The sequence below is a fragment of the Ascidia mentula genome, chromosome 8 (genome assembly GCF_947561715.1).
Source record: "Ascidia mentula chromosome 8, kaAscMent1.1, whole genome shotgun sequence".
NCBI lineage: Eukaryota > Metazoa > Chordata > Ascidiacea > Phlebobranchia > Ascidiidae > Ascidia > Ascidia mentula.
Window position 1 is genome coordinate 4,117,563 of NC_138573.1, and position 14,646 is coordinate 4,132,208.

At 43.4% G+C, this 14,646-nt stretch overlaps 1 protein-coding gene across 1 annotated transcript; it reads right to left on the bottom strand.

The window, feature by feature from the left end:
• Positions 1-3,328: 3,328 nt before the first annotated feature.
• On the bottom strand, positions 3,329-13,074 carry LOC145911679 (proton-coupled zinc antiporter SLC30A1-like). Its single transcript, XM_082999091.1, has 8 exons — positions 12,879-13,074; positions 12,540-12,718; positions 11,062-11,191; positions 10,803-10,957; positions 10,564-10,683; positions 10,101-10,345; positions 9,265-9,394; positions 3,329-3,459 (listed from the first exon to the last, which is right to left on the bottom strand). The coding sequence occupies exons 1-8, from the start codon at positions 13,072-13,074 to the stop codon at positions 3,382-3,384; spliced, it is 1,233 nt and encodes a 410-aa protein (XP_082855217.1). The 3' UTR covers positions 3,329-3,381.
• Positions 13,075-14,646: the final 1,572 nt, after the last annotated feature.

Below are 14,646 nucleotides of genomic sequence, written 5' to 3' on the forward strand. Positions count from 1 at the left end.
ACAGCTAGCGATAATGCACAGCAAGCAAACTGGCTTGTTCAACAGCTGCCAAATGGGTCAATAAACAAGTAGTTGCTACGAGCCTTTCCCTGCAATCCGCATTACGACAAAAGCACAAAGAACTAGAGCAGAGCAAATGTCCTGTCTACTGCAAGACCGTGTTTCTTGGCACTTTTTTCACATTTATATGTGTGGACACGAAATGCCCGTCGCCGTCCATGTGAAACCCCAAAACAGCCCGAGGGCAACGATCGCCATATGGCATTACTGGTAATATGTGAAACCCAAACCCCAGGACACCAATGACTCAATACCTATAGCTTCACACGGCACGTTTACGCCGGGTGCAAATAAAAAGAAGGCCTAAGTCTAACCACGCTTCAACAAGCCATCGGGAATTCTATTGATTTGGCTTGGCGCTGGGTGAGCGTTCAGCACGGTACAAGGCGCGTACCGTGTGCAATTTGTACTCTGAGCTGATTTCGCGAGCAATTCGTCCCTTTCGTTGCAGACGAAACGGTTGCGAAAGTTGTTCACTTTTGCCCTCGACAAATATGACGGTCGTTTTGCTGATTCAATCATGACTAAACAAATTGATACAGCGCATCACTGTACGCCAAGATCTTACGCAAACTTCCCACAGTAGCTATTACTGTATCATAACTAAGTACATAATCATTCCGGAATGTATAGGCTACTTTGGCAAGGTAACAATGAAAACCATCTTTGCCCTGCTTCGTGCGCCGGATTCGTGACACGATTTCTCGAACAAAGGCCAACATTAGAAAACCAGTTATAACTTAATTGATAACAGTTTGTCTACCCTATTGCGTGCAGTAGGCCATAAAAGAGAACTTTTTTCAGGTAAACGGGTCTGTACAAGAAGGGAAATACTCAGGAATTACCAGTTGTTGTTTGTTCTAGTTCAAGGGTATTTTTTAGGTTCGTTGTCTTTTCCCAAGAATTGCGGTATTTTTGGTTGTCATGAGCGGGATGTTAGTCATAACAAAGAAATGGAGAAGTTATCGCTCCGTCTGGAAACCGTAGGCAATTAGAGGCTCCTCAAACATCAGGCACAAGGTGCCGAGCGCGTACTGCGAAAGACCGCAACCGCAAGTCGCAACCGGTATCAATAATCTGGCGTTTTATCTTTCCCACACTTTAAGATTCAAAGGAAACGAAACTGTTTTTAGTGACAGTACAACCTTATTTGACCGATGCAACATTTTTCCCATAGAAGGCCCCTTAATCTTTTTAACAATTTAGGGGCCTAATTCGAATTTGATGACGGCGAGAATCGTTCCACAGTTATTAAGCAGATGTCAAATGCCGAGTCCAGGTTAATAATTCATAAGTCAATTAACGTCTTTCTGCTGCCTTGAGACATCTGTGCCAGAAATTCGTTGGTATTTCCAGATCTATATGCTTGTCTGGGTTTGCAAAGACAACAGATTTTAGGATATCACTGACCCAAATCATTATATTTCGTTGCAATAGCGGTAGTATCGGTAGTTGGAGTTTGAAAAACTCTGCTTGACTCTTGACCTACAAAAGCCGTTAATCGGTAGGCCTATATTGTGACAATACTACAAAGATTTTTTTACAAAGTCATGAAGTCTTTGTGACAGAGAGATACACATTATTTCACGCCGAACCAAATAAAACTAGTGTATAAATAAGAGTCTGAATGGAACATTTACTAGTACCAAATTTAAATACGCTTTTATACGACCTGAAAAGGTTGTATGCACAATGGCTTGTACTTTGAGGTTGGTGCCTTTCAAACAAAACCCACTCACCTTACCGCCATGGAAACCGTCAACAGACAACCGAAATGCGACAAATAGTTTGTAAGTGTGTTAGCAAAACCCTCCATTTCTTTAGTGTAACTATCAGCAAAACTTAATGCAAAATCACAGAGCGCACAAATTACGCATATTAAGTTACCATGGCGTCCCCATACTTTGCACGCACATAGATAATAAGTTATGCAGACGGAAATGCTAGACGTGCGTTTGAGGTCAACTGAAGAGTGATTGGTTGTACCAATGAAATGTTACAGTAGTATCTGTTGCCAAAAACTATCACGAAGATATCGAATGACTTTCACGTATTGAAAATGCGGACTAGAAACCTTGTGGATATGAATTGCCGCATCGTACTCGGGGGTAAAACGTGAATTTTACGTAGTGATCTTCTCAAGTGATCTCGATTGGACTTTTGGGTAGGAGTTCAGACAGGTTTCTGAAAAAATGACAGATAGCAGCTGGGTAAACGCCTCAACGTGTTTTATTAATACCCTGTATTAGCCTTGGTCCAATATTAGCCTACCCTATACCCAATCAAACGCCACAGCAACACTATAATGATAGGGCCTGGTAAATTCACATGTGTTGAAATGAAATATCCAACGTGAGAAATGTAAAACGTCGAATGCGCCTTTCTGTATTGGCAAGTTTTACTTTGTATGAAAGACAAAGCACCGCACATGGTTGAGAGAATATTGGGTTTTGCTAATAAAGACAATTAGCCGCTGTGTCTGGAAATATCGTTGCAAATAGCAAACACAAGCTGTCGGTACAGCTGCAACCGCTACAAATTACACAGCCGACCAATCATTTCCCCATGAAAGGTATGAGTAATTAGTCTTTGATGAATGGAAAATATGAACTTTTTCACAAATTTACGGGGCACAGGTTAATAATTTATATGTTAATTCACCACATTGCTTCTGCATTGAATGGCAATATTTATAAGAGTTTGTGATATTTACAGTTTAATGCCAGTCTGAAGATTTTAGGATGATATTATTAATGATAGCCATGTGTCTAACGTATATGAATATCAGTTTCCCAAATTAAAGGTTAGGTCCTGAATAACTCCGCATGATTCTTGACCTACAAAAGTTGGCGATTGGTTTAAGTGTGACAACACATCTAAATCCGGACCAGAAGAAACACAAGTAAAAGCCAACACTTTTTGTTTTGGATCCTGTCCGCGGGCCGCAATTTGGTTACCCCTCATTAAACTTTTTTGTGTTGAACAAAAAGGGCTTGTGCAAATAAATAATATTTTTAGCGCCAAACCGCAATGTAATGTTCGCATTTTGATCTACGTACATCTATTTATCGAGGTTTTTCAAATGAGTCTTCAAATACCAGGTTTTGCTATACGACTTCAAATAAAACACTACGCAATGAGGTATTGGATTTTTGGCGATACAGCATGAAACAATTTATTAAATTCAATAATTTCAAATCGATTAATACAACACCGACACAACACATTACGTCACTTTTCGCCTGTTGCATCATAAGCAATTCCTTTTGCAGACGGGATCGATTCGTCCGCCAGGTGGTGCACGGGAGCTTCGGCCGTTCGTCATTTTTCCCCATCGCCATCCAACTCTGGTTGTACAGTTGAGGAATGAATTCCACATTCGTGAAGTCGCCCCTTCACCTGCGAACCGAGAGGATAAACAAGCCAGGCTGATCCTGTTTTCAAAGCTAGTGCTTTGTGTGCATATTGACATTACGCAAGGTACAGTGATCGCCAGGCCAGCATCTGCAGTTCCCAATTTTCCAATATTTGGAGTCACATAAATTAAAGTACCTTTTTTATTTCGCTGTGACTAAGTTTACGATTAAACCGTGAGTTTATGACCTTTGTCTGATTGATTGTGAAAGACGGCAACCTTATAAACAAGGCGCAATAGATGTGCGTCAATTACTGTTACGCCGCACACTTGGGCAGCGCTTGCCAAACTGCCAGTGCTCGTACAGTTTATTGTCAACGTCAAAAGACGCGCGTCACGCAAAATAACGCTGTTTTCTGCAACACAAAATTTGTACATGACACGACTTCGACAACACAGCGCCACACAACTAACCAGCAAATTTACCGAGCTGTGACGTAAGGCAAGCCTTGACTTCTTTGTGCATTGAATTAATGAGCGTTAATTATGTTAACCGTCTCCCTATTCAAAATGAATCTACAAAAAAGCAGATTAAACAGGGCACGTGCACCACAACCAAACACAACAACTTAACTAACGAAAAGAAAGCCCTCCATCAGACCAAGACAATGACACACAAAGGCAGTGACGTACATACGCATTATTACGTAGGTAAGGCCAGCACCCGTAACCAAAAATGGCGGCGAGAACCTACATTCTCCCTCGGCAAAATGGGAGCATCAGAAAATTTGAATCCAATTGTTTACATTTACAAAAGATTCGATTGACGTGTGCGTTTATTAGAGTCCTTCTCCGCCGTGTTCATCTCCGTTCGTTCGTTTGGTATCTCCGTCTGCGCGCACAATCACGCAAAGTTTGGCTATTGGTCGTCGTACAACCCCAGCCATCGTAGTCACCTCCACACTTCTGACAATCCCGTGCTTGTCATGAAACAAGCTTCCAACACGACCCAGAGGCCATTGCCCCCGGGGAATGTTGTGATTTATCACCAAAACGATGTCGTATATTAAAAGGTTTTCCTTTTGGTCATGGCACTTTTGCCTCGACATGATTGAACGTGGGTATTCATGCATCCAGCGACGCCAAAACTCGTCGGCCAGAAATTGTACCGCCCTATAACGGCGACGAATGTAACAGTTGGTTGGCGCTGTCACGGTAGGTGGCAGTCCAACGCTAGGATTGATCTTCAGCAAACGATTCGGGGTGAGGGGCAAGTCCTCTTCAGCTTCCAGTGGAACGTCAGTCAGTGGCCTCGAATTCACGATGTTTTCGACCTCCAGTAGCAGCGAATGGAGAATATCGTCATCCCAATGCTTCTTGGGGAGTAGTGTCACCAAAATTCTTCAAACGGAGCGTATCATCCGTTCCCAAGCCCCCCCGAAATGGCTTGCAGCCGGTAGATTAAAAGTGGCTCGTCGACTTGAAGTCTACACAGCAGCAGGTCAGCCATGCGCTGCTCTGCGCCCCTTGTTCGGTATGCTTTCCATATCCCGATAGCAACGATTCCCCATGACAAAGGAACACGCTATACTGCCGTCTTCGGCCATAGTTCTGAGGTAACAAACGCTGCCACGAGCGACGGACGAAGCGTCAGCAAAAAAATGAAGTTGAAACCCAGACACGTTTTCTCCGGGTTGAAACCAACGGGGAATCTTCACGTCGTGGAGTCGAACCAAGCTGTTGCTCCACCTTTTTCAACGCAAGCGAACTGTTCCATGGACTTCTTCGTCCCAGTCGAGCTTCTGTCGGCACAGTTCTCGGTAAACCAGTCGAGCTTTAAGTACAACCGGTGCAACAAACCCTAGTGGGTCAACCAGTGAATTTGTTATGACAAGTATTCCGCGGCAGGACAGAGGTTGGTCAGGCAAATCGACATTAAACCTGAAATCATTATCAGCAACGTTCCAACCGATCCCAAGGACTCTTTCCTGCGCGTGACCAAGACGCGCGGCGTCCTGTACTGCTTTAGCCCTTCTTCATGTGGCACCGATTCCACTACTGCTTTGCTTGTTGATATCCATTTTGTCAATTTAAAACCACCCGTTGCCAACAGGTTTCGCAGGTCCTCGACCAATCTTATCCCGGCTGTGTCATCCGCGGCCGCCGTCAAACAATCATCAACGTAGAAGTTGTTTCGGACCACACTTGCCACTCGCGGATCAAAGAACTTCCCGTGCTCTTCGGCGGTTTGACGCAAACAAAACGTTGCACAGCTCGGCGACGATCGCGCTCCGAATAAATGTACTTTCATCCGATGGGCTGTCGGCGTCTTAGACATGTCCCCGTCCGGCCACCACAAGAACCTCAGTGCATCACGGTCTGGCCTCTACGTCGGCTACAACTGCAATGCGACCTTTGCGAAATCGCATCAGCACCCCGACGAGTGAATTTACCAGATCCGGTCCCTTCATTGATGTATCATTTAGCGACTGACCTTCAAATTCGGAGGCGTAATCGTACACGATGCGAACCTTCTCTGGTTTCTTCCGATTATTTTTTGTCACAACTTGATCCTCGGGGATTTCTTCGGCGTACCCTATGTCCAAGAGGATCTTCATGTTATTCACGTACTTCCCTCCTGGTCGCTTGGAAGTCGTCGCTTCAGTCCCTTCAAGCGACCTTGAGCCATAGGCAAGTTGTTAGGCATAACGTTGCAGCTCTGCTTCCAAGGAAGAGGAAGTTGATAGTGGTCGTTCACAAACTTAACTGATCTGGTCATCTTGTCGTAAGCGACGATATCTTCACGTGAGTACTTCACTCCGAACTCTGATGCTTCTTGATTGCTTTTTAACCAAAAGAGGAGTGATTCCATATCACACAAGCCAGCATCCAAAGACGGAAACACTTCGCCTTCATCAGTAACGATTATGTCTTCCAGTGCAGCAGGACTGCCGTGCGCACCCAACAGAAAGTTAGACGTAACTACGTTTTCACTTGACGCTTCCAGGGAAGCTCCCTTCAGTAGCCATCCCATCAGCGTTTTTATAGCATCGGGACATTCGCGCGAGTCGGGACCGAAGCGACTTTCCAGGCCATCGCGTTGTCGTTTCCAATCAGCAGCATCACTGAACCTCCATCGATCCTCTGCAGGTCAACTCCACGCAAGTGCTCGTAACTTTGCAACCTTCCTTTGCTGGCCATCTTGCCTGGTGCTACTGCGATCCTGTCCACCAGCACAACCTCTGGCAGATAAAGACTTTCCCCTCCTTTAAAGGGCATAACAGCGAGTGACACTGAACCTGTATCGACATCCACCGGTTCGTTGGTCGTCATGGTGCTCATTTTAAAGCGTACACCTGCTTTCGTTGTTACCTGTAGCTGCTTGGCCAGAGTAGAGCATACGTTTCCACTTCACATTTCCCGTTACTGACGCGTACGGGTACAATATCGAGATAAGCGGGGGCACGTTTCAACATTTCTGGCCCCGACGAGGAGTACATACAGTCGGCGCTCATGCTCTGTGTAACGTTTGGTTTCTCTTCCATTTTAGACTTTTCAGTCCACTTCGAGTTGTGAAGTACCGCGTGGTGATTGATGCTACGACATCCGTCCTTGCCGCTCTGCGTTGCACTACCGCAGTAAATTGTGTGTTGCGATCCCAAGCATCGATAGCACAGCCCTTGGCTTCGCACGAACTTCCTTCTGTCATCGTACGACTTTCTTTTGAAGTTGTTGCAGTCTTCGAGCTTGTGTGCTTTGTGACAGAATAAGCACTGATTTGAACTTTTCGGAAAACTTTCGGCCTTTTGGGCTTCAGTCGTGACATTGCAAACCGTCACTCGTTGCCGTGTCGTCGCAACATTCGATGGCCGGTCTCCGGTGTTCTGAAACAGATATCTTCCAAAGACTGAATTAGCTTCACGACTTCGTTCAATTGCGTAGCTAGCGAAGTCCCCAAACGTTGCGACACGACCTGTTTTGTCCTGGACGCCCAGTGAAACGGTGGCCCACCTTTCCTGAAGCTTGCGTGGCAGATTCTTGGCGACCGAGGAGATGAACCCAACCGAATCCATCACGCACGTTCCCACCATTTTCTCTAGGGACGAGCAACAGTTGTGCAAAAGAACGGCTAGTCTTTCCAAAACCTCTGGGTCGTTATCATTCAGCTTGGGTGTGTCCGTTAGGCGACTATCACAGCGGCGCGTGATTATGTGAGGTTGTCCATACCTCTCGTATAATTCTCGTTGAGCCATCACATATCCCATCATCGGATTTTGATTGGCGGCATGATGTTGTATCTTGTCATGTACAGGTTTGGTGCAGTGTTGCAACAAATATATGAGTTTTAGGGCGTACAAATCGACCCTGGCAGCTATATGAAGTTGGTAACGATTGACGAAACTCCAATATTCCATTATCCCCGTCGAATTTCTCGACAAAAGAAATCGTCGGTTACGTTAAACAGGTCGTTCATCTGTTAAGTTGGGTAGTCATCGTTGTATGGTGATGGTCCGGCCCGAGCAGGTTCATCATATTAGCTCGGTTTCCATGGTTGCTCGGCTGCAGGCCATCGAAGATCACTGCAATCCACTTGAGGGTTTGTGGTCGGCTGTGCTTTTACGGCTCCCTCTGGTTTGCTAGTACCAGAACTGTCTATAAGAGGTGTCGGAGATCCTGAAAAGCCAGGGCGTTGATTCCGAGGACAAGACCTTCCATCATTGGATGCTTCTTCCCAAGCCTTAAATCCGACCTTGGCAAGTTCAAGTTTTCGGTTGGATTTCCTCTCGGCCAGTTCGCGCTCGAGTGCGGATTTTCTTTCTTAGAGCTCTCGTTTTAGCTTTTTTCTCGCTCCTACTTCATCTCTACGCTCTCCGCAGCTTCACTTTGCTCTCTTTGAATCTGAGGCTGCGAAGAGAGCTTGTTGTTGAAGCAACGCTGCTGGGTCCAGATGTTCGGTGATACGAACTCGGGTCCATTAATACTGGAGCCGACGTACTACAGTGAGCAGCCTCGGATGTTTGCTCCTCCCATTGATTCGCTCTATCGTCAGGACTTGGTTTGTCCTCGGCAGGATCCACGTTTCAATCCACCGAACGACCAAAAAGTTCGCAAATGTTGAGTTGCCAAAAGACTCACCGTCAAGGAAGGTTCGAATACGAAGTTCGAAAACGATGTTACGCCGCACACTTGGGCAGCGCTTGCCAAATTGCCAGTGCTCCTGCAGTTTACTGTCAACTTCTTTGTGCATTCAGATAATGAGCGTTAATTATGTTAACCGCCTCCCTATTCAAAAATAATCTACAAAAACAGCAGATTATACAGAGCACGTTCACCACAACCAAACACAACAACTCAACTAACGAAAAGAAAGCCCGCCATCAGACCAAGACAATGACACTGTAATGACACACAAAGACAGTGACGTACATACGCATTATTACGTGGGTAGGGCCAGCACCCGTAACCAAAAATGGCGGCGAGAGTCTACAAATACAAACTTGTGACATTAAAATGTTCGCCTGTTAGGTAAACTTATCGCTAATCTTTGTTCGCAGAAGCAGAACACTATGAACACGTAAGCTGTGTACGCAACAACCACACAAAGCCTCAAAACCTTTAGGTTGACTTGCTGCCTGAAACTAATTACCGCTGACTGGGGAAAACCACCAACAACGGTGAAACCTTACAATAATTTGGGGCATGTTGTTTCCCTGAAACGACCGTTGCACAAAGCTAAATTTTTCCACAGAAACAAATTATAGTTGGGATTTTGTCCTATGTCACTTGCGGGGAAATTCGAAACCAATACAAAAAACAGTGGCATTACAACTCGTCGTGACGTCACATACCTTCTTGGCAACGGTGAGGTAGGTATCGGCATCCTTGCACTGCAGGTGGACGGTGGCTACCAACTTTTCGCCTGTCAACTGCCAAATATGGAAGTCGTGGATTTCTTGTACCCCCTCAATCGTTCCAATCCTGAAGTACAGAATAAACATGAATATAGTCATGCGTTTACGCTGTATGTTTACAGCAGGTACTTGGCCCAGCTTGCGTAGAAGAGAAACGATTCGGCGATCGCAAGATCAAGTTTTCGCGTGAGCGATATCATCGATAGAGGAATAATTTTTTGGGGTGTCAGTTAATTCGCAGCGGTTTAGTATGCGTTGTGAAAGTTCGATACGGGAAAAAGTTAAAAACGAGCTTTGACCTAGACTGCATTTAATAAGCAGCAACTCGGTAGATTTTCGAAAAAAAAACAATATGCGTTTATGGAATAAAGCTTATTTGCAAGGATAAGGCAGAATGACACGACAATATGTCACATGCCACATGTCATATGTCACAGCATACAAGCGCTCGTTCAATTAACTAAACCGCAAAATGCTGATATGCGCGATTTTCGAAAGCAACAAACCACTAATTTTTGCCCTCGAGGCAAAGTGCGTTTTTTGCTTCATAAACAGTTTGCAAACATTTAGAGCACAACTCGATTTCGTCTCGCCTATTGTTTGTCGATTCTTACGTCACCACACGCACAGCGACGTTAAAAGCATATGACGCTTCGCATCAGGTCGCAACTTTATATTCTGCATCTACATCACATTGCGGGTTTGGGGGATGGGCAAGGAACAGCACCGCATTACCGCAGAGAACATCACAACTTCCCTTAAATACCACTTACTTTTCCCGAATGTCGTCCAACTCTATATGATTTGGAACAGTCTGCAGAAGAATTAAGCTTGACTGCTTGAAGAGCGGAATCGTTGTACTGATCATAATGACAACTAAAATGAAACTCATCATGGGGTCGAGGTAGAGAATCCACCGGTTTTCGATGTTGGTTTCGTCCGCTTCCACTGGAGGGCAAAGAGTCGTGCCATTTTCAAAGGTCGCATTGTCGGTGGCCGGAACGTGTATCGGGTTGTGCTGACAAAAAAAAACAAGACTGTTCGCGTGAATCGCAAAATTTACGTAGAACCTCTGGCAAAACGTTGGACAAGCGTTCAGTGTTTTAGTATGCAAAATGTTTGAACCGTACATGAAGTTGGACTCATGGGAATAGGGTGTCTACGCAACCGCCAAGCAAACTCGCCGATGCCACAACTGCGCTTCGTTAATACGAGCTGCGTGCATGTCTCACTTACCGGCACAATCATCATCACTGCGGCGCTGATCATCACTATTGCGGAGCCCAAGGCGTCACCCAGCACATGGAGGAAGACTGCCCTCATGTTCATTTGATCGTCCACTGATGTGTTGTGCTTCTGTTCACAAACATAACGTTTTGTTAGCTGACATTTTGCTACATGGCCTTATGTACTTGTCCATGATGTGTGCCAATGCATCAATGATTTAAACAGTATTACAGACGACTGTTACTTACATGTTCTACCACAGTTCCATTTGGTCGATTGTTGGCCTCGGCATCATCGGAAGAATCATGTTTGTGAATGTGCTTATGACAATGACCATGGTCATGACCAGCATGAGCATGTGATCCAAACAACACCAAACCGATAACGTTGATTATTAGACCACCTTCAAAATAATATATACACATAAAATTTCTGTGTGAAAAGAAAATAATAATGTTACAAGTTGTTCAGACAACAAGTCAAAATTGTCTGCAAAGAAGAATTTACCTCCACCCACTGCAAGGACCAGTATATTGTTGGTCACCAGTTTGGGTTCATAAAACTTCTCAACAGCCTCCATTAGAATGGACACACAAAGGGCAAGCAGAAATGTTGAGTTGATTAGGGCTCCTACAACCTGCAGTGGTATATACTTTTTAAACATAGGCTAAACACAGTCCATGTCAAATGCATAAATATGACATTACAAACTACCATTTCCCCATGAAATTATTTCTATGGGTGAGAAGTATTTTTCACTAATGTTAAACTGGATTTTGCCCATGAACCATCACTGGCCTTGCCCAATAATGTATGAGTGATGGTGGTTATAAGCTTGACAATGATGAGAGTGGAACAATTTAAAAATACATTTGTTAGTGGTGCTGTGGATGCTTTGACACTTCCTGTCGACTCACTTCCATAATGGTTGTGTGCAGGGCGTCGACTTTTTTTTGCGTGTCAAACATCTTGAGAAAAATTGTCGTGCGTCGAATAGCAAAATGCCGTATCTGGTAACTAACGCATGAGAACGACCAGGCCTTTTTTAATTACAGAACTCTTGTACTTACATAAGTTTAGAATATATGCTGAAACAACGACAAAACAATCAAATACCTTGCATGTTGTAGACTGCTATATCTCTTTTAATGCGATTGAACGAAAAATGGTACTTGTTTCGTAACAATGCCACGTGTTCGGTAACAATGCTCCATTTTTGGAAACAATGGCTAGTTTAACACGCTTATTCACTGAACGTTAAAGCAAGTGCTGGCTGGTTTTTGCACCAATTTTGTTCAAAATTTTATTGCGGTTGCGTTTATTTACCCATCTGAACAGACAAAAGTCTTTTGGTTGAGTATCCCGAACAATGATGCCATTAAGTTTTCAACACTACGTAATTGTTCAGTGAAATGCTGTTGTTTAATGGAGACTCGAAATACCAATTTCTCTCTAAATAATTGTTTGTGGTTTGAAATTAATCGGCTTATACTGGCACCAACGTCTTCGAACCATGCACTTTTGCCGCCAGCATGTACGGCAAAAAAAATTGACAACGACATGTGAATAGAAAAATCGTTGCCGTCCAATCTTCGAATAAAGAAAACTATCAAGATCGATGTGAATGTTGTAACATTGGTGTAACCGATACGTTAGGCTTAATTAAGTTATAATAGTAATTCAATTTATGGACTTTTGTAGATAACAATAGCGATGGTCTGTTTTTGGTACTGCATACCGGTAACTTAACATTTATTCACGCCGCCTGTGTCGAACAGTGGCGTCGCGTGTCGAACACTTAGAATGGCGAAAAAGGCATAAATCGACACCTTGGTTGTGTGTACAGTATATGCCACATTTTGTTAAGACAAACCATTGCATTCATAAAGTTTTCTTCGGTATCAAAATGAACACAATAAAGGACGTATTTTATGTTTTCTGCAACTATAATATTGAATTGGTGATGCCATATACATACAGCCTACCTCAAATCTGACCCAACCAAAAGTGTTGTAGTAACGCCTCTTAGATGGCCATGGTGTAAAAGATTCATGGGCGGCACGCTTACTCATACGAACGGCAACCAAAGCAACAACTAATGATAAACAATCAGACAACATGTGGAAGGAATCAGCAATCAAAGTGAGGCTGTTCGTCAAGTGACCTGGATGTAGAATTCAAAATAAATTTTGCAACAAATTGAAACAAGTAATTTTTGTTGGATAGGTTTAATATTCATCATAGTTTAGAATCTGATTTTGGGCCAGTTTAATTGGATTTTTTAGAAGAAAAACTTATATACATCAATAATACACCAAACTTACCAGCCAAGACTTCAGCAAAAAAGTAAACAAGTATAAGGGAAAGCATTGATCCAAGTCGTGTTGATTTGGTCTTTATCCATTTTGAGCAAATTCCTTCATCATTTTCATCTCCGCTGCCATTTGGGCTGTGACTATTTATCAAGGAATAATCCTCTTCCATGGTAGATTCCACAGATGGTGTGTCTTTTTGAGACATAGCAGCTGATATTGTTTACAAATAAGTACCCCCCAAAAAATCTATATACCTGGTTTAAAAGGTAACACCATAAATGTGACTAGATGCAAACATGTTCAATTGCAAACCACTAAGTTCTGATATGCAAACTACTGCAGTGTCACTGAGGTAGCTACAGGCCACAGGTAAAAGCTACACTTCAATATTTCTGGATTTTGTGACACTTGTAAGTGTAACACTTATCAGAACAACGATATTGACGATAACCTGCAATTTCATTAAAAGCACGCCGGTACACTAAAAGTATGACACGGCCATGGCAATTTTGCGTAAAACTAAAGGTTCATCTACAACAAACATTTATCCTAAGTTTTTTTCGGCGCTCGCGTCATAATTTTTTTCGGCGCTTATAACTTTACCCTCACCTTTGTGTTGACTTTAATTTGATGATTCCAACATTTCTAGTTACAACTATATTGCGAAAAATACATCAGTGGTTGATTGTGGCGAATTATATAAATCATTTATGATGCGAACTCGTAGGCAACGCTACTGCCAGGTAAAAAAGTGGTACAATGACAAAATAACTATGTTGAATAATCAACTAATTTGGTCGGCCTTTCTCGGCGGTCTTTGCCAGACTCAAAATCGAATTAACCTACTTCTATCTTTTGCTGTGAGTGGACAAAACGACAATGCTAAACTGACGGGTTGTCTCTGTCGTGTTTTCAAAAGTTCATGGATCATGTTAGCGATCATAAATGCCGTAACAACTAGAACACCCTGTCTCAGTAACTGTTTTATTATTACACAACTAAATAAGACATAATAGCTCGAAACAGCGGCCATCTGTCTGCAGCTTAAATTAACATCAATATCCGTTCGTTGCACTTGTTCACTTGTTGTCCCTGTTTTATGCAAAACTATACTAAACCAGTTTTATAATGTTTTCCATTCCTACGAATAAGGCTTGCTGCCAGCACTCGCACGACCAAAGCGCCTTCTATGACGTCATGTAACAATAATCTCGCTTTCGTACGATTTCGTTTGCAGCGGTAAAAATGCGACCTTGATCATCTGTATCTCAGAAACCAGTCTCCATAGCAACTTTTTTGCAAAATATGTTTTAAAGTTACGAACATCTCTTGGTTTAATTCTTGACATGTTTTATTTTTCCGTGTCATATGTACTTTAAGCCCTGACCTTTCTGGCACAAAGTTCACAGAAAACAAGCCGACGAGACAATAATTGCCTTGCGCGCCGGCACAGACAGAACAAACTTCTCCCGTCAAACAAAAACCACAGCGACAATGCACAGCAAGCAAACTGGCTTGTTCAACAGCAGCCAAACGGGTCAATAAACAAGTAGTTGCTACGAGCCTTTTTCTGCAACGCGCATTACGATAAAAGCACAAAGAACTTGAGCAAAGCAAATGTCCTGTCCACTGGAAGACCGTTGTTTTCTGGCACTGTTTCTACATTTATATTAGTGGACACGATACGCCCCTCACCGTCCATGTGAAACCCTAAAACAGCCCGAGGGCAACGATCGCCATATGGCATTACTGGTAATATGTAAAACGCAACCCCCGG